The sequence below is a fragment of the Panthera tigris genome, chromosome D4 (genome assembly GCF_018350195.1).
Source record: "Panthera tigris isolate Pti1 chromosome D4, P.tigris_Pti1_mat1.1, whole genome shotgun sequence".
Taxonomy (NCBI): domain Eukaryota; kingdom Metazoa; phylum Chordata; class Mammalia; order Carnivora; family Felidae; genus Panthera; species Panthera tigris.
The window spans coordinates 75,782,135-75,801,622 of record NC_056672.1 but is presented as its reverse complement, the minus strand read 5'-3'; the positions used below and the strand labels follow the sequence as shown (position 1 = coordinate 75,801,622).

At 48.6% G+C, this 19,488-nt stretch overlaps 1 protein-coding gene across 1 annotated transcript in view; it reads left to right on the top strand.

The window, feature by feature from the left end:
* The window catches only part of ASTN2 (astrotactin 2), an 873,390-nt gene that overhangs the window by 613,536 nt on the left and 240,366 nt on the right, over positions 1–19,488 (top strand). Inside the window, exon 14 of the mRNA XM_042963755.1 lies at positions 16,240–16,364. Coding sequence (XP_042819689.1) covers positions 16,240–16,364 — 125 coding nt within the window. The remainder of the gene's footprint in view (positions 1–16,239; positions 16,365–19,488) is intronic.

Sequence of the window (19,488 nt, the reverse complement as noted above, 5' to 3'; positions counted from 1 at the left end):
TTTTTTTTTATTACCTTCATCAGTTTTGAAGTTTTCCTCATTTATAGATCTTGTGTGTATTTTGTTCGATTTAGACCTAAAGATTTCATTTTTTTTTGGATGCCACTGTAAATGGTATTTTGTGTTTAATTTCAAATTCCATTGTTCATTGCTGTCATATAGGAAAGAATTTGACTTTCATATATTAACCTTGTATCCTGTCATTTTGCCATAGTCACTTACTAGTTTCAGGAATTATTTTTTGTTGTTGCTGTTACTTTTGATTCTTTGGGGGTTTCCCACTATATATTTTTAAAAAAAAAACCCACTTCACATTCTTATTATTAATAGTAATAATAACAGTAATGAACATTATGGAATGCATAGTATGATGTGACAGGTGTCATGGTGTATTTGTCATCTCATTTAGTTCCACCATAGCTTAGAATCACCAGTACTGTGATTTAGTCCCTAATGCAAATGAGGAACCTGAAATCTATCCAATGACAGAGGCAAGTTTATCCAAAAAGGCAGAGGCAAGACTTAGACCTGCCCCTTCTTTCTAGAAAATAAATGGAAACTTCCATACAGTTACATATATACAAGGTTGTTTTTATCCCTCACCCCCTTTATTTCTTCTCGTAATTAAATCTATAAAAGTAGGTAGTATTTGGATCCTCATTTTACAAATGAGGTAACTGAGGCTCCTGAAATTAAATAACTTGTTCAGGATCACACACGCAGTAAGAGGTGGAGTTGAAGACCCATTCTCAACGCGTGGGGTGGGAGTATTATAGACAAATTTGAGGCTGAGCATGGCCATGTGACAACCATGATCACTAACTAGCAAGGGTATGAGCTAGACCTAGGCTCTTGAAAACTAAATTGAATTACATTTTGGTGTCAGATCTTGAAAAGACCAAAAATTGTGTTCGTTAATTAGATCTTTTGGTTTTCCTAGGCCCTTTTTAAGTCTTGACATCCATTGGTTTTTAAGGAGCACTTAAAGCCATTTCCAGTTGTCCTACAACAGTACCCACACTTCACTTTGGTTATGATGCAAAATAGCTAATTCCACACTAGCTGGGGTCTGGATTTGACTGCAACTGATATCAGATCTGCGAGAATTGAAAAAGAAGGGATATGAGAGATGATCAGGGCTCCTCATTAGCTCACTGTTGCAGAAAGCACGTGCAAATATTGCTGCCTTTCTACTGCCTTTGGGTGTTTTCTTTCTCCATTGCTAATGACTAATAAAAAAAGAGAGAGAAAGAGAAGAGGGAGCAAACAAGAAAGCAATTGCTATTAGATTTTCTTCTATTGCATCAGGTTTCTCATTCTGCAGAGCTCATTAGAGGTGGCTATATGGAAAGACTTCCAAGGTGCCCCAGGGAGAAGGAAAAAGGCAAAAGTGAAGAAGAAAGAAACTTTCGGAGATATGACCCCTGCCAGAAATTCACACCAGAACCAGCTGTATCTAGACCACATGTTCTGATGCTAAAAGGCACCTCATGGCTTGGTTTTAAGTGTTAACAGGGAAGGAAGGAAGGAAGGAAGGAAGGAAGGAAGGAAGGAAGGAAGGAAGGAAGCAGAGAAGGGCAGGGGAGGGAGGGGAAGGAAGGAAGGAAGGGAAAGGAGTAAAGAAAGAAAGGAAGAAAGGAGGGGAGGGGAAGAGAGAGGAGGGGAAGAAAAGAAAAGAAAAGGAAATGAAAAACAACAACCAAAAAAAAAAAAAAAAGGCAAAAGAAGAAAAGGGTTCTCTTTCTAAATACTACAGATAAAGTTACAAATGTGTTGATACTGTGAGGTTAGTTAAAATGTGGCTTTGATTTTTCCTGTTTGTTGCTTTAAGTTAGGTAGTTTTCTTTATTAAAGTTTATTTATTTATTTGGGGGGCAGGGTGAGAGAGGGAGAGAGAGAATCCCAAGCAGGCTTTGCATTGTCAGTACAGAGCCAGACTCCGAGCTCAAACTCATGAGATCATGACCTGAGCTAAAGTTGGAAGCTTAACTGACTGAACCACCCAGGCACTCCTAAGTTAGGAGTTTTGAAATGTCTTTTTAATTTAATTTGGAGTCCAACCTCCTGAAGATTCAATTTCACAAACATTTTTGAGAATCTTCTATGTACCTAACTCTTTGTAGGGAACTGGAGAAGTAGAAGACACAGTAGGTCTCTGCTCCCAATGTGGAGGGAAAGACATACCCACAACAATTTCAGTGCATAATGTGATAGGAAGAGATGTGTTCAACATATGGTGCTGGGAATACTGCCTTTAGCATTAATAACTCTCCTAGAGGGGACGTCTGGGTGGCTCAGTCGGCTTGAGTCATGGTCTCATGGTCTGTGAGTTCGAGCCCTGCATCGAGCTCTGTGCTGACAGCTCAGAGCCTGGAACCTGCTTCAGACTCTGTGGCTCCCTCTCTCTCTGCCCCTCCCCCGTTCATGCTCTGTCTCTTTCTCTCTCTTAAAATAAACAAACATTAAAAAAAAAACTCTTCCAGATGTCAGGGATAGGGTATGAGGTTAGGGAAAAATCAAATCCACCAGCCAGAAAAAAAAAAAGAATCCCATGATAGAAAAAAAAGGAACTCCAAATTAGTAGCCACCTGTCCTGGGTTCTCATTATAGTCCTATCATGTGACTTGGACAAGCTGTGTCTGCTGCCTGGAAAGAGGAAAAGAAAAGAATTTGAGGTCCATCCCAGCTCTAAAATTTGCATCTCTCTTATTCCTAATCAAGACAGGCTTTTCGAGAATGTTAAATAAAACTGTGCTCCACAACGGCGATAGCTACTATTTATCGAGAGCCTGCTATTTTCAGTCCTTCTTCTGTGGTTCACATTATGGGCTCTTTTAATCTTTATGACAATATGTAAGGCTAAGGATGATTATTATTCCCATTTTCCTGATGAGCAAACAGAGGCCCAGGAAAGGTTCAACGTTCTGTCTAACCAGAGCCATGTAGGGGATGGGAATTGGAAGCATGCTGTAAATTCAGGTGGTCTGGCTGTAGAGACTGCTCCCGAGGTGGGAAGGAAGATACAGAGTGCCCGTGGGAACACGGCTCCTCCTCTCGGGAACTTCTTAGCCCTCTGTGCCAGAGCCGTTTGAGGACGCCTGTATTTGTCAAAGAAATGACCCCAGGGCTTAAGACACCCCCGGAGCTGGGAAGTGACTTGTTTAAGGCAAGTTGGTGGAACAGCTTCACAGAACTGGCTCCCTGTCCAGGAGAGGACTGGGGGTGCTTGAGGAATGGTGAGCACACACACAATGATTCAGGGAGAGTCAGTAGTCCCAACACTTGGACTCACTCAGCAAGTGCTTGAGTACACGTATTTTGTGTCTGCTGTTAAGCTACACCCTTGAGACAGACATGAGTGGAGGTGTGTGGGGATCATGGTGCCCTGAGAACAGAGAGTGCCCTGAACACTGGAATATGAAATCCTAATTGCAATTGAAATGTTTTTTAACAGCACAGCGATAGTGGCTTCTGCCTTTGGCTGTGATAACATAAGCAGTAGACCCTTCCGGGATGGAGGGGGGTAAATCTCAGCGTGCAGTTTGGGCTGTGGCTGCAGAGGGGGATCTAGGCTGAGCCGTACCCCTCTCTCACAGGCTCAGCCGCCACCTAGGACCAGGGGCTTGTTCACTCAGGCCCTGCAGATTTGTGTTTAGGTTCACGTCTCTGTCTGGAGGTTTTGGTGAGGCTAATTCTCCTCTTCAGATCTCATTATAGCATCTGAAAAGCAGAGATAACGACAGTGCTGGGTCAGAAAAAAATGCAGAGATCGGGCCTAGTGATGTCGAACTTTCGCCACCCCAGCTCTGAAATTGGATGTCAGGGTAGCAGGGTCTTGGATTCCTTCCCTTGAGAAATGGAGGGGGACGTTCCGGAAACAGCTGCAGAGGCCCCAGTGACAGCAATCCGGCCTGCTCCTGGGGTTAGGACACCACGAGGAGTCCTGGTGCTGAGGAGGGGGAGGGCACAGGGGCTGAAGAGAAGATAATGTTTCTATAGCCTGCGATTTCTTTCAATTTCAGGGATTGCAATTACCAGGGCAGGAGTTAGAAGCGGCCATGCCCGGAATGCTTAAGTGAGTTTGGTGCCTCTGGTAGAAATGATTTTGCATTTAGAGAGGGAAGGCATGTGCAGTGTGTAAGCCAGGCTTCACATTGTGTGTGTGTGTGTGTGTGTGTGTGTGTGTGTGTGTGTGTGTGTTCATGCACACCTTCGTATGCATGAGGGCAAGGCAGGAGAAAGACCGTGTGAACATGGTTGGAGAGGGGCGTGGCAGAGTGGAGGGTGAGCCTGGGAACGTGGCCCCACCTCACTGAGACCCAGTCTCCTTACCTCCAGCATCAAGATAATAATAATGACTTTGCAAGATGTTAGAAGTGTCTTAGTGTTGGGGCTGTTGGGGCTCAGTGTTGGGGCTGCTCTAACAAAATACCATCGACTTCATGGTGGAACCAACAAAAAGTTTTATTTCTCTAAGTTCTTGAGGCTGGGAAGTCCAAGATCAAGGCAGTGGCAGATTCATGTGTGCTGAGGAACTGTTTCCTGGTGCTTAGATGGTACCTTTCCTCACTTGGTGAAGGGGACAAGGAGCTCTCTGGGGTCTGTCTTACAAGGGCACTAACCCCATTCATGAAGGGCCCACCCTCATGAACTGATCACTTCCCAAAGGCCCCACTTCCTAATACCTTCACATTGGGGGTTAGGTTTCAACATATGGATTTGAAGGGGCGGGACACCAACATTCAGTCTATGGCAAAAAAAAAAAAAAAGTTAGAAACAAGTCTTGCCGAGGACCTAGCACATGACATGCATTCAATAAAGAGCAGTTACTGTTATCAATGTGGGCATCCATCTGGCACATTCAGCCAACACTGGTATTTTCGGTGAGTCAGCTTGCACGTTTCAGCATTTCATTTTGGGGCAAGATTAAACATTACTAGCCTATTTTTGCAGTTTCTAAGAACATGGAGTTGAATTGTTCCACGTCCAGCTTGCTAGTCCCTTGTACTTTAATCAATCTCTTTACTCTTCTGTTCCTTTATTTAAAACAAACAAACAAATAGAATAAGAGTGCTTCCCTCCCAGGGTTGCTGTGTGAAACAAGATGTGTGCAGATCCCTTAGAATAATTGCTAGCACACTGCAAGGAATCAGTAGATATTAGCTTAAAAATGACGTTTGTCATTCTGATACTAGATATGTAGGGACAAAAGGGTAGGGGGAGATTGGAGTAACACAGCTGGATGGGTGGTCTCTCCCACATTTCCCTTCAGCTAGGAGTATTCATTCATTCATTCATTCATTCATTCACTGAATAATCACTTATTGAGCCCCTAGAATGTGTTTCAGCCACTGTGTCAAGGCTGGATGTAGGCAGAGAGTAAGAAAGACGTGGTCCTTGCCATAAAGTGCCCTTTGTCCAGCAAGGGAGACAGTGAGTGACCAAGATCAACAGTCCAGTGTGAAAGTGCTAAGATAGAGGAAGGATGGGTGCTGTGGAAACCCAGAGAAGGGGCATCAAACCCCCAAGTGAAAGGGAGGCACCAGCAAAGCTCTCCTGCCAGGGGTGGAAATAGAGTGTAGTAGGCAGAAAAATGCCTTCCAGATGTACATATTTTAATCCCTAGACCCTGTGAGTAAATTACCTTCCATGGCAAAGGGTGATTAAGGGTGCAGGTGGAAATCAAGCCGCTGATCTGGAGATAAAGAGATTATTGCCTGGATTATCCAGGTGGGTCTGATGTAATCCTAAGGTTCCTTAAAAGGGGAGTGGGAGGTAATAGAGGAGGCCAGAGGGATGTGATTCCAGAAGGACTTGCCTTGCCTTGGCTAGCTTTGATGGTGGTGGAAGAGGGCCCGGGACCAAGGAACGCGGGCAGTCTCAAAAAGCTGGAATGGCAAGGGAGCGGTTCCTACTCTGGAGCTTCCAGAAAGCATACAGCCGTGCCAACACCTTGCCTGAAGCCCACAAACCCATGTCATACATCTGACCTACAAAAAAATATAATAAGTGTATGTTGGTTTAAGCCACTATATTGGTGGCAGTTGGTTACGGCAGCAACAGAACGCTAATACACGAATACACGGGGCCCATGATACATCTGGGTTAGAACCGTCATTTTACAAAATCATTCTGGCCACAGGATGGTTGGCAAATTGGAGGGACCAGGCTGAATGCAGAGTGCATTATTAACAGACTGTTACAGCAGACCCTGGGAGAGGGGTGGTGGCCTGAACCCACGCACACAGCCGTCCTGTGTTGTGTCTGTACACACCCTGGAAGCAGGGTGTGTAGGTGAGGAAGGCTCAGAGGGCAGTTGCCCAGACGATTGTCAGATCCCAGATCCCCAGATTCCCAGATCCCTGCAACTGAGAAGTAGAGAGCCTTGAAAGGGAAACCGGCATGCAGAGAACGACCATATACTTGCCAGAGGCTGTGGTCAGAGTCAAAATCAAGTGCTGTGGAAGCAGGACGTCCCTTCCAATGAAGGGGCTCAGGGATGCCTTCTAGAGAAGAAGACATTATGAAGTCTGTCTGGAGGCTCCCAAGAGGGCTCAGGGGACGTTGCAAAGAAGAATCAAATGCAGCCCCTGCTTTCAAGGAGCCCACAGGTCCGAGGGGGTAGGGCAGGTAACATGGCCTTTCTTAGGAACCCTCCAGAACATGCAAGAGGAAATAGCTCTGGGGCTGGAAATCAAAAATGTGGATGGGTAGCCTGTTCTGGTCTTGCCAACCCAGGAACCAGTAAATGAGTCACTTCCTCTGCCCTGCCTTTGTCCCCTCTCTCATCAATGTGCCAAGCATCAGCTGAGATAAGAACGGCCCCACACGCATGGGCCCCAGCAGAGCCAGGGAAGCAACTTTGCGCCCATGACCCGTGAAACAGCCCGTAGGGTGGGGGTCTTGAACTGCATCCTGCCAAGGAAGAGACGGCAATCCTGGGAGCCTCCCTCTGGAGGTGGCTGGGCTCGCACAAAACGCTGGGGGTTTTACTGAGATCTGACAGTCTTCCTGTGAATCTTACGCGTGGAGGATGGGCTGCCAGCTGGTAGGGGCAGGAAGGAGGCAAGAACTTCCCGATGGGCATTGGTCTGCTCTCCGGCCATAGCAGGTAAAATCAGGGGTGTCCGGGGGCTCTGGTGCTTAGCCAGAGGTGGACGTGGGTTCTGGAGTCAGCACTGCTAACATGTCTCATGACTCGTTCTGCTCCCACCGCGTGCAGCTGGTGACAGGGAACAGCAGGTCCTACTTGCTGTGTGTCTTTCAAAGCGGTGCGTCTTCTCCATGTCCTGTCGTAGGGCGCCTCCACCGTGCTTGTCTGGGGTGCTGCAAAACCCCATAACATACTAACACACTCCTTCCCTCCATCCTTGTTCCTTTTTCAGCCCACCCTCTAGCGTGTGTCCAGGCTATCTTGCTAAAGCTCCGGTCAGAAAGTACTTCTCTCCTGCTGAAACCCCTGCAGTGGGTCGTCTTGCCCTCAGAATAAAGCCCGCATTCCTGGGGCGCCTGGGTGGCTCAGGCGGTTAATTAAGCATCTGACTTCCACTCAGGTCGTGATCTCACGGTTTGTGAGTTTGAGTCCCACATCGGGTTCTGTGCTGACTCTCAGCTCAGAGAGTGGAACCTCGAGTCTGCTTCTGATTCTGTGTCTCCCTCTCTCTCTGCCCCTCCCCTGCTCGCTCACTCACTCTCTCTCAAAAATCAATAAACAGTAAAAAAATTATAAAAAATAAAATAAAGCCTGCATTTCTTAGCATCACTTGAAAGACTGGTAAGAGCTGATCTGTTTATGTGCCCCTCTCCAGCCCGTCTTTGCATTTTAGTCAATGCTTTTACATCTTGAATCTTGGCTTCTTTCAATTTCCAGAATGTGCCATGTGAGTGTTTACCTCCTCTCTCTCTCTCTCTGTCTCTCTCTCTGAGACACACACACACACACACACACACACACACACACACACACACCACTTCAGACTTCTGCACATGCTATTCTTTCTGCCCGGACCCCATTTTCATTCTTTGCTGTTTCCCTGGATGACCCCTCCCAATCAGTCAAGGCTCACCTCCTCCAGGCAGCCTTCCCACCTTGCCCACTCTGTGTTAAGTGCCCCTCCTCTCTACCCCCTTGTTCTCTGAACCTCCCTGCTGTGAATCTTAAACTTTATAACTCTAACCTATAACTGTCTCTTTAAACAATAAAAGATTTAAACATTTTTTCCCACTACAACTCAGTTATGCAAAACACTGTAGTCTTAATTTTCTACAGCTGAAATAATCTTTTCCTCAAGTTTCCATTTCACTTATAGCAAAAAAAAAAAAAAAAAAAAAAAAAAGTATTTCAGGTTACCAATGAAGGATACAGAACATCCTCTTTAGAGGAAGTACTTAGTCTGTTCAAAGTTGAACTCCTCCCCAGCCAACCCTGCCTTTTCTTCACCAAGCAGTCTCCCCCACCTCCACGAGGCCTCAGGATGCATGGTGTACTAGATCCTTGCTTGGAGTCACTATGGATTTCTTACTTGAGCGTGGCTCTGTGCCCTTGCACTGGCATCCGTTAGGATGTGGATGGTCTTGGGTAGTCTTTTGAGGAAGGATATGTTGTCAGAATACACTGCCAAAGTCCAGAGTCATGAGGTCCCCACACTCTGAAGCCCCTCTGTTCTAATCTCAGGTCCCCTTCCCCATCCCTGCCTCCATGCAAGCAGGGGGTTAGGACAGGAAGCCTTGTCAGCTTTGTTATGTCTGCTCTGTAGGTGCAGGAATCAGAGGCTGACTTCCAGTCTCTTGCTCACCTCCTGCTGCCCTCTCATGGGAGCTTCCATGGCTTGTTGGATAGAGGGGCTCCCCAGCTCCCCAGACTAATCCCTGATCTGAAGCAGCAGGCCCCAGTGTCCCTGCTCACCTGCCCTGGGACTTTTCCCAAACACTTGTTAGTATCTCAGCATTTGTAGACACTGCCCTCGAGGCAGGGGTGGATGGGGAGGCAGTGCTGCCTTCCAAAAGACCAGAAAGGGGTTGTCTACCCTTGGGTATGAGCTTCTGGCCCCCCTAGCCTTCTCTTCTCAGCAATCCAGCACAGCACTGATGGCAGAAAGAAGGGTTTTCTCCTTCCTTTTCCTGTCTGGTGGGAACTCCCCTGAGGTCATAGCCTGCACCATCTATACATTAAAATAAGACACTATGATTTGAGTCGGTCAGGCCTGGCTTTGATATATAAGGGGACCTTCACTTTTAGCACAGGCTGGCTTTGGAAACTCTTGTCTAGTTCAAGACACTACAAAGTCATCTTTGAGATGCAAAGCTGAGCAATGACCCCCTTTCTTGTCTAGATGATATCTGCCCTTCTACCTAAGGGATGAATGCTTTTGATTGAGCGGGCGGGGTGCCATAGACAAATATGATTTATGGGGAATGAAAAATACTTCACTTGAACCTCTTCAAAACCATTATTCACCTCACACACTTATCTAGAAGCATTTTACACATGTGTCTCCTACTAGGATGTGGGAGCTTAAGGACAGAGAATGTCTGTTTTGTCATTGTATTTCCAAGGCCTGGTATGTAATAATGAAAATTCATTGAATATTTGAATGAATGAATGAATGAATGAATGAATAAAAGGTTGAATGTAACAATGACTCAGTGCAGCACCTGAGCAGAGAATGTAAACAAAGACCCATAGTTAAGAAGTAGATCACAGAACAAAGTTTCTAACTGCTCCCCAAGAAGAGCAGAGTTGGAGGCTGGGTATGGACAGATGTCAGCATCAGTTTCAACAACACTGGTCCCTGTGACTCCAGAACATACAGAGTGCCTGTAGAATCAAGCCTAATACCTCTTAATCTACACTTCAGAGAAGCCCAAGTATTTTTACCAGCTGCTCACCCACCCAGAGGTGGGGAGTGGCTTCCCCAGAGCCAAGATGAGAGCACATGTCCCGGCTCGTTGATCACACAGGAAACCACATCTCAGCCAAAAACACCACTCTCATTTGACAGAAAGCCTCAGTTTAGGCGTAGGTGAGGGATGCGGCATGGTTTAAACCAGGTGAGATGTCCTCAGTGGTGCTGGGGGTTGACTGCCACCCTTTTAGGAGGCCTTGGGCAGCCTGGGGGGAGCCAGAAATGGTGGAGAGAGCCACTCCCTGCAGACTCAACAGCTTGCAGGCCACGGCTCCTCGCCTTCCCTCCACTGAGGAAGAGCTGCAGACAGTGCTGGCTGGCTCTGGGATGATTTACTTCCCTGAAATGCCTCAATTTAAATGCTAATTTCCCCAGAACTGAGGGGTGATCGGCTCTTGCATGCTGGTGGCTGTGTATTAATGTATCCAAAACACTCACACATATTCTTAAATTGGGGCAGGAGGGAGGGAAGACCTCAGGTAGGCTGGGGAGGGTGGCAGAGGAGCCCAGCCTCCCCTGCTTGCTGTTCTTGTCAGCATGGCTGATGGGAGGGAAGCTGGACAAGGTGCATACTCCACGGAAATACTCTGTAGCTTTGAGTCAGGAGGTCCTTTGCAGGTGGCATGGTGGGTGAAGAGGCCTGCCTCTCACCTCTGCACACAACTGAACAGATGCTTACGGGGCTTCTACTAGGAGTAGTCACTGTCTCAGGTGCTCTGAGGCTCTTGAAGAGATTCAGAATCTAGTGTGGGATTCCGGAAATGGGATCATCACTAAGGATCACTTTACAAATGACTCTTCCTCTCAGCCCCTGGAAGTCAGACCTCTTACTTCCATTTTACAGGTGAGGTCACTAAGACTCATAAAATGGAAGTGACCTCCCCAAGGTCACACAGCCAGCATTTGGATCCATGTCTGCAGGACTTCTGAGCCCTTGCCTTTTCTACCACCAGACCCCAAGGCCACTTCTGGGATCTATTCATGAGCAAGATGCATGAGGGAAAAGTGATAGGAAGGTTTTATTGCATCTGGGGAAAATCGAGATGATTACATGGGAGAGGAGGTGGGTTTTTAACTTGGCCTCTTGCCTCCTGTTGACATCCTTCAGCGCACCCCGCCTGCTGCATCCCCCCCCCCCCCAGTGGGAATGCACACACGTACACATGTGTTCATCCAGTGTGGGAGGTCTGACCAACCCCTGCTTAGACAGACCACCGTTTCCCATCTGGTCCCCAGCAGCTGGGTGGGGCTGGAGCCCCTGGCTCCTGTCTGAGCTCCAGAGGAACCAGGGTGCCATGCAGTTAGGAAGAGGAAGAAAGTAGGGTTTGAAGCTCCGTGGGGACAGGCTGGAGTTTTAGACTTAGATTCCCAAGATCCCTTCGATCCAGTGTTCAGTGAGTACACACTTTGTATGCAGTTTGCACTGGGGAGGCAGTAGTAGCAGAGGGGTAGTCTTGGCCCCCGTGGAGCTCACAGTTTAACAGGCAGGGCAGGTCTCAAGGAAGGTCCCTGGGAGCACATCTACGGGTAGGTGTTGGGAAGCTCTTCATGGAAGGAAAGATACTATGGGATAGCATAACAGGAGAACTGTCCTGGCAGTAATGTGTAGTCCGAATGATAAGCAGGTGATAGCCAGGCGCACGGGGCAGGGACCTTTCCAGAGAGAGGGCAAACCCCCAGTGGGCCCTTTGTAGGAAGTGAGTATGCCCTGTAAGAGGAACTTAAGGGCGGTCAGTGCGGCTGGAGAACAGCAGACCAAGGGACAGGGGTCAAAACATAAGGCAGGAGGTAGGCAGAGGCTAGATTTCGAAGACCTTTCAGACCTCCCTACATGCCTTGCATTCTCTCTGATCCTTGTGAATGGAGGCACCTCCCTGTTTCCTGCTGGGCCCCGGTGTGCAGAGCAGTCCCTGCAACTTGAGAGACCCTAATAAATGTGGAACAAGTGAGATCTCGTACCTCCAGGGCCCTCCTGAGTGCCCAGAACCCAGGATCTGCTATTTTTAAAAGTTGATTAATCATTTCCAGGGGTGCCTGGGTAGCTTAGTCAGTTAAGCAACCAACTCTTGATTTCCGCTCAGGTCATGATCTCACGGTTGGCGAGTTCGAGTCCCGCACTGTCAGTGCGGAGCCTGGTTGAAATTCTCTCTCTCCCCCTCTTTCTTTGCCCCTTCAGCACTCTCTCTCAAAATAAATTTTAAAAAAGCTTAAAGAAAAGTTAATTAAGTATTTTCATATAATATCAGCTGAGATTGATTCATGGATATTTTGGGGGAGATACTTGTCTAAAGAAACTGTGACACTGTCCCAGTTTGAAACATGACATCCACTCACGTACACATACAGACGCACCCGTGGGCACGAGAGAGCATCCACTCTGGCGGTAAAAGGGCAGAACTGACTGGTCTCAGGTTATACCAGGGATCAAGAGCATGGGCTTTGGATTGATCCACTGGGAAGGTGTTTACCAAGTGCAAAGCACTAAGCTGGGAACCTCCCCGTTGGCTACAAGTGGTCTTGGCCCCTGCCAGCTTCCTAACTGTGGACATGTGGGACAGGTTCCTTAACCTCCCTGAGGGCCCATTTCTTTATTTACAAGATGGGGGTAATACTACTTGTCTCCTAGAGGTCTCATGCGGTTAAAATCACACACACACACACACACACACACACACACACTATTTAGGGCATAGCTGATGATCAACAAATATGATCGATAAATATTACTCATTCTCCTTCCCATCTTCCTATCTTTGGGATCAGTTGCCTTGTAGTTTGTTTTTGTTTTTGTTTTTGTTTTTCTACACACACACGTACACACAAGCTATGAGAATCAGAATTCACTTTCTGGCAATTGAATTTAACCAGCACCCCGCCGGCCTCCCGCGTCCCTTTTGCAGGTGGGTGGATTCTGAAGCAGCTGTCTGGGTTCTGTCTGCGGTTCTGGGCCCAGGGGAACTTCCTGGCGCCTGCTCTTCCCATCTGAGTTTCTGTACCTCCCGAGAGAGCCCAGGAGATGTGAAAGCCCTGGGCGCCCTCTGCTGGCAACGGCCACGCAGGACTGTGGCCATCCCCAGGCGGTGGCGGCAAAGGGGCCCCTTTCTGAGGGACAGACCTTGGTCTTACCATCCCCTGCTTCGCCCCTGGCTCCCTCCCTCCCAGCCTTCACACTGGCCTTCGATCTCCCACCCCTGCATCTTCCCCTTCTTCCTCACGTGCTTCCTCAACATCCTCCCTGCTTCCCCAGAGCTTCGGGAGAAAACCTTCCTCTAGGAACACAGAGCATATGAGCCCCCCACCTCCACCCCACCATCCCGAGGCTGCCTTTCATTGTCCCTGTGGGGTCATATCTACCCACCAAGTGAAGCCTGGCTTACACAGAAGGCAGAGGGATGTGGAGTGAAGAGGGTGTCTCTGTCTCTGTCTCTAAAAGCAGTGCCAGAGAAGATGGAGACCCTGGATGGTAAAGTGAGAAAACATAAGCTTGCTTTCAGATCCCTCTTCTCCAGTGCACTCTGTGTAAGTTCTGGAAGGTACTGCATGCCTCAGAGCCTCTACTTCTGCATTGGCTGAGTGAGCACCCAGCTCATGGCGATGCAGTGAAGATGGGTGAGGTCACGTGGAGACCAGAGCAGCTGGTTTGGTCAAGTCGTAATGAGCAGCACGCTCCTTCTCTTGGCTGTGGCCTGTCTGGGCTCAGTGTACCCAGGGGCGCTACTGCTCTGCTGGCTTTGACAGTTCCCTCACCTGAGCAGTAGTGAGGACTGGGAGCCTTGGGGCCAGACCACTTGGGACCTCCAACTGTGTTGTGCTTCATCTGTTCAGCCTCTGAAGTGAGGGTCCTAACAGCACCGACCTCATAGGGTTGGGAGAAGATAAATGTACCTGGAACTGTGCCTGGCGTGTGGTAGGTGCTCAATAAAAGGTTATTCTTATTGTCTATTGCTGTCTCTCATTAAGGCAGATCGAACAGCTTTTCTGACCCTCACTTTACAGATGGGAAATCTGAAGTTTGAGCGGTTTGCTCCAGGTTAAGCAATGAGGTGTGGTGTGGGCAGAACTGGAGCCCAGTCTCCAGAGCCGCTGGCATCTTCTCACTCGTACCCATACCTACGCTTGAAACAGGTGCTTGGGTCTCGTGGAGTTGGGTCCCAGAAGCATCCAGCCCACCCAGAATTCCTGATCACTGGGCCCCAGTGGCTGCTCCGCATGGCTCATTTGTCGTCTCCCCCACTAGGCTGGGAAGATCTAGAAAAGTGGGGGAGAATCCGATCTCTCTGAATCTCTCGGGCCAGCTCAGGGCTCCACCCAGAGTGTGAGCTCAGCTGACCTGGGCATGCAGACACCCTCCACCCTGCCGTATCTTTGTGGGGAGATCTGTACCACCACAGGCCACCTCACAAGGGACACAGAAGGAAACTTAGGCCCTCAGACCCTGGCGAGTGTTAACGTGCCCCTTTAGGGGCACTCCCATCGCCCCAGAAGTCCCTCTTTTTCTATTCGCATGGCTGTTCCACACACCCAGGCTTTCAAATGGATCATACGCCAACCACAAACACCTAGGTGGAAGCCATGATCACGGCACACGCATAGACTTAAACAAGTATAGCTCCCGAGACAGACAGGGGTACGCCCACACAGGCACACAAAATAGCATGCCTCAGTGCACCAGCGTGGACCTAGAAACTCATTGTCATGCACACACGTGCTCAGCAGACACTCCCAGGCCCAGCTGCCAACTTTCCCAAGTGTGCAATCAACAGACCTGGGTTCAAACCCCAGCACCCACCACCTCTTCACTCTGCGCCCCGTGTTTTGATCATCTGGGAAAAGAATGTAATCGTAAATGTCTTGTGGGGTTGCTGTGAAAGTTAAGTGATAAAATGTATGTAAAGCACTTAGCCAGACCCTAGCAAGTTCTGAGGATTGGACACAATGTGAGAGATGATGATGACGAAGATACTGGCAATGCTGAGTATGTTGAAAATGGGGCTAACGTCTCTTACCCTGGACTCCTCAGGGGTCAGGATACAGGGGAGGGGTTCCCTACATGAATGAATCGTTGGGGGGGCTTCACAGGTGCCTAGGGTGAGGTGCGCAGCGGGGACAGGGAGTACAGACAGGAAGTGAACCAGCCCCGCCCCCACGTTTGTACAGCTGCTTTTGAACTGCTCAAGAGATCCAGGCTTCAAAGGCATTGCGTTGGCATCCCTATCTTTGTTTTCCTCTTCCTGATTTTCATTTCAAAGTTGCCCTTTCCAGGGGGCACAGTGAAGTGATAAACACCCTCCTCCTTTTCTTCTTCTCCTCCCCCTCCTCCTCCCTCTCCTCTCCAGATTGTGATTAGTGTCTCAGATTCTGAGCTTTTCTGAATACGGAGGGACCTCAAATGTCAGATTTTAATACAATCCGTGCCAAGTGGCTGTCAGATTCCCTGCTTGCACACTCTCAAGAACAGGAAGCTCACCACCGGGCTTGGCAGGCTGTTCTAGTGTTAGGCAGGTCTGTTGCATGAAAGATTGAAGGCTCCCCCCATGGGATGCACTGTTAGTACCCCGCCTGCCCAAAAGACTACCTCTGTTCAGGGTTCAGTCCCCCAAGGTCTGTCTTCTGTTCCCTGCAATGGCCCTGCAGGGAAGGAATAGAGGCATCTGATGAAACCAGGGCAGGAGAAAGAGCATGAGCCTGGAATTGGGCGGGGAGAGTGGGGAGGGGTGGGTCTGGGAGCAAGTCGCTCCCCTTCTCTAGGCCTCAGTTTCCCCATCTGTAAAAGGAGGCGTGTGATCCAAAAGATGCCTTAGAACACTTCCACTTGAGCACACTCACACCCATTCCTTGCAGCCTTCCTTTCTCCAGCTCAACCCTGCCCCTGTTCCTCCAAGCACTCCAGGCTGTCCCCAGTTCCCTCACATTCTAGCTCGCCACTGTCATTGCTTATGCAAGGAGATGTTTAGCAGCCAAATACACAGTTTGTAGAGCCTCAGACTGTGTCTTAAGCAATTGGCAGCTTTATCCCATTAAGTGTTTACAACAACCCCGATATCTCACTTCATAGCAAGGAAACTGAGGTTCTGGGTGGAACAGTAGCTTCCTCAGGATTGTGCATCTAGTGGATGGTGGGCCAGGACTCGAGCCCTAGCCTGCAGGAGTCTAGAGCCTGTGATTAGCACCACGTGCTCTGAGCCAGGACGTGGGGAGCCAGAGGCGAAGGGCAAGGACAGCCGCCCACTCGAGAGTCTCTCTGATCTGACTACAAGAGCCCGGCCCTCCTACCCTGCAGCCCCCAGCAGCCTCCACGTTCTCATTCTGGCGGTCTCTCTGCTCCTCTCCACAGGGAGAACAACTTCATCAAGGACTTCCCTCAGCTGGCCGATGGGCTGTTGGTGATCCCACTGCCGGTGGAGGAGCAGTGCCGGGGGGTCCTCTCCGAGCCCCTCCCGGACCTCCAGCTGCTCACTGGTAAGCCACACATGCTACACCCCTCCCCGCCGCTCTGACCGCATACCCGCTCTCTGGGTGCCTGTCAGTCCTCAGCACGTCCAAGACGGGCCTCCTCCTTCATGAGAGACAGAGTGCAAAAGAGACCTGCCATTTGTGGGGGGGGGGGGTGGCGGGGGGAAGAGGGAGGGGAGGCTTCTGCTATGGTCCGTGGACAGCTAGGGGGATTCCCTGAGACTCCAGCCTCTGATCTGGGCCAAGACGTACTCTCTTAGCAAATTTCAAGTATGCTAACTCTAGGCACCGTGCTGTGCCTTCGATCCGCAGAATTTATTCATCCCACATAACTGAACCTTTGTACCTTTGACCAGCGTCTCTCCATTTCCCCCTAACCCTCAACCATTCTACTCTCTGCTTTTATGAGTTTGGCTTTTTTAGATTCTACATAAAAGCGAGATCATGCAGTATTTGTCTTTCTGCGTCTAGCTTATTTCACTAGGTTTATTTTTAAATCGTGCTAAAGTAACATCACTGGCCCTCTCTACCAGGAGTCTCCCTCACTTGAAAGCATTTGTTACACAACTTGATTTTGAATATGGGCGCTGAGCCATCCTGTGGGGTGGGTGTTATTTTCCCCATTATACAGATGAAGAATCTAGACTCAGAGAGGTGATGGGATCAGCCCAAGGTCACAGAGCACGCCTACCAGGATGAGAACCAGGTTCCACCGCCCTGGGTCTTCTGCCCTATTCACTCTGCTCTGCAGCTCCCCAACCCCCACCCCTCCCTCTCCTTTTCCCCCTCTTCTGCAGGCTCTCCTGGGACTCTATATCTTCTGTCCCACCCAGGATGCCCTTCTGCTCCCCCTCATCTTCTCCCAGGTCCTCTCCTACCCTTTTTGGAGGGACTTTCCTAAGATGTAAAGGCCCTGGTCCTGCTTTTGTGGTACAGTGGTTGGGGATCTCAACCACTGCCCACAGAGAATGGTCATCCTCACAGGTGATTGCACCCTCTCACTGAGAAGGAAACTGTCCCCCAAGGAAGACCACGCAGTGTGGCCAACTTTGGTTCCTAGCCCCCTCTACCATGTGCAAGCCCTTGGAACCTCCACAGCCTTTCCAATAAAGTGGCATGGACGGAGCAGAGGACCCAAGTCATGTGTGCTTCAGGTCTCCAGGGGCCATACACCGTGCACGTCTTCATCTCTGTAACCCTGCAAGGGTCATTGTCCCCTTTCAAGGGCACAGGATTTCTTTCTGATTAGAGAAATCATTTAACTGGTCCAAGGCCACATGACTAGTCCACAGTCGAGTCAGGATTTAAGCCCAGTGGGTGTTGACTCCAAAGCTGATGCCGTATCCACTCTCCTACATCACCTTCCCGACCTGTCCTACTTCAAAAAGAGCCCAGATGTAGATCAGATGAACTCATATATCTAAAAATGCTTTGTAAAATCTGTCTAAAAACTGCTGTGCCTTCCTTAATTTTAGATTTTCATAAGATCATAGGATTTCAGAGCTGACCGAGACTGTCAGGGGCATCTCGTCTAGTCCTCCTTACCAATGAAGAGATCAGATCTGTAATATCCCCACTGAGTAATGATCCCTCTTGGATACCCTCAGTCACAGGGAGTTCACCACCCCTTAAAGCAGACATCACCATGGTCTGTGGGGAGGGGCTGTTCTTTAATGGAAAAGCACAGGCATTGACCTGTGTGTCCTTGGGCATTTCCCTCTCTGAGCCTCAGTTTCTTCTTCTGAGATATGGGGTGTAAGAACTATTCTTCAGCACCGTGGTGAGTACTGGAGATCGTAGGTGTAAAATGCTTGGTGCATTGTGCTTCTGTATTAGTGGTACAAATTATTAGGATTGTTTGTTTTGACATGAGGATCTCTGGAGGCATCCTAATAAGGGAACTGTTATATTTCTAGAGTTAACAACAACAACAAAAAAAACTTACCAGGAAAAAGCCCATCTTTTGGTGGGGATCTAGGATAGAGTCAGATAAAATGGAGGTCAAGGATGAGTAAGGACCAAGGATGAGCCATACCCTTATGATTGGGTATAGGATGCAAGTGAGCAAGTGAGCCAGTAAATAAGTGTTTGTTGAGAGCCTGTTATGGTCCAGGCTCTGTTCTTGGCTCTGCAGGAGTGCAGATAATAAAGACCATGGCCTTGGGGTGCCTGGGTGGCTTAGTCGGTTATGCACCTGACTCTTGTTTCCACTCAGGTCATGATCTCCAGGTTTGGGAGTTGGAGCCCTGTATCAGGCTCTGTGCTGACAGCGCAGAGCCTGCTTGGGATTCTCTCTCTCTCTCTCTCTCTCTCTCTCTCTCTCTCTCTCTCTCTTTCAAAATAAATAAATAAACATTAAAAAAAAAACAAAACATCTCCTTGACCTCAAGAAGCTAACAGTCCACTAGAGGAGCTTATATTCCAGGCTGGACTCCAGGAAGGACCAGAGATGGAGGGAAGTGAAGGGCAGAGAGATAATAACGACTATGGGGAGGTCCAACAATGTGGGGAGAGGCAAAAATGATGGCTTTATAAGTTTCATGATAATCAAAAGATATAGCATTTGTTTTCCCTTTGGACGCCATGTCATCCAGTGAATGAACTGTGTCCACAGCCTGCATTCAGATGCTTTGCCTCCCTCTCTTGAAGATGGGCCCCCGTCGCCAATCCCCACTCCAAGCCTGTTCTGAATCAGGGCGAGTGCAAACAGATGGGGCAGAGGCTACCCGGATGCAGGTGTCTAGTCTTCCTGTGCAGACTGTTTGCTCCTGCCTGACTCAAAACACAGCCCCTCCTTCATCCCCCACCCCCACCCATTCTCCTTCTCTTCGCAGCCTCTCCAGAGGAAGGACAGGACAGGCAGAGCAGATAAACAGAGAGGACATATTTATCACAAAACAACCCCGCTCCAGTAGACATATATTTGGATATCATGAATATTTTACTTTAAAATGAAAGCTTCGGGAAAAAAAATTATGTTATTCCTGAAAAGGCTAAGGAGGAAAAAAAAAAAGTTGACAGTAATGGACAACTTTAATACTGCAGTAATGTCCAGGAAGAAATCATTGGTTCCAATGAGATTCTCATTTTAATCTTGGTATCAGATATCTCTTTAAGTGCCTCCTCACCA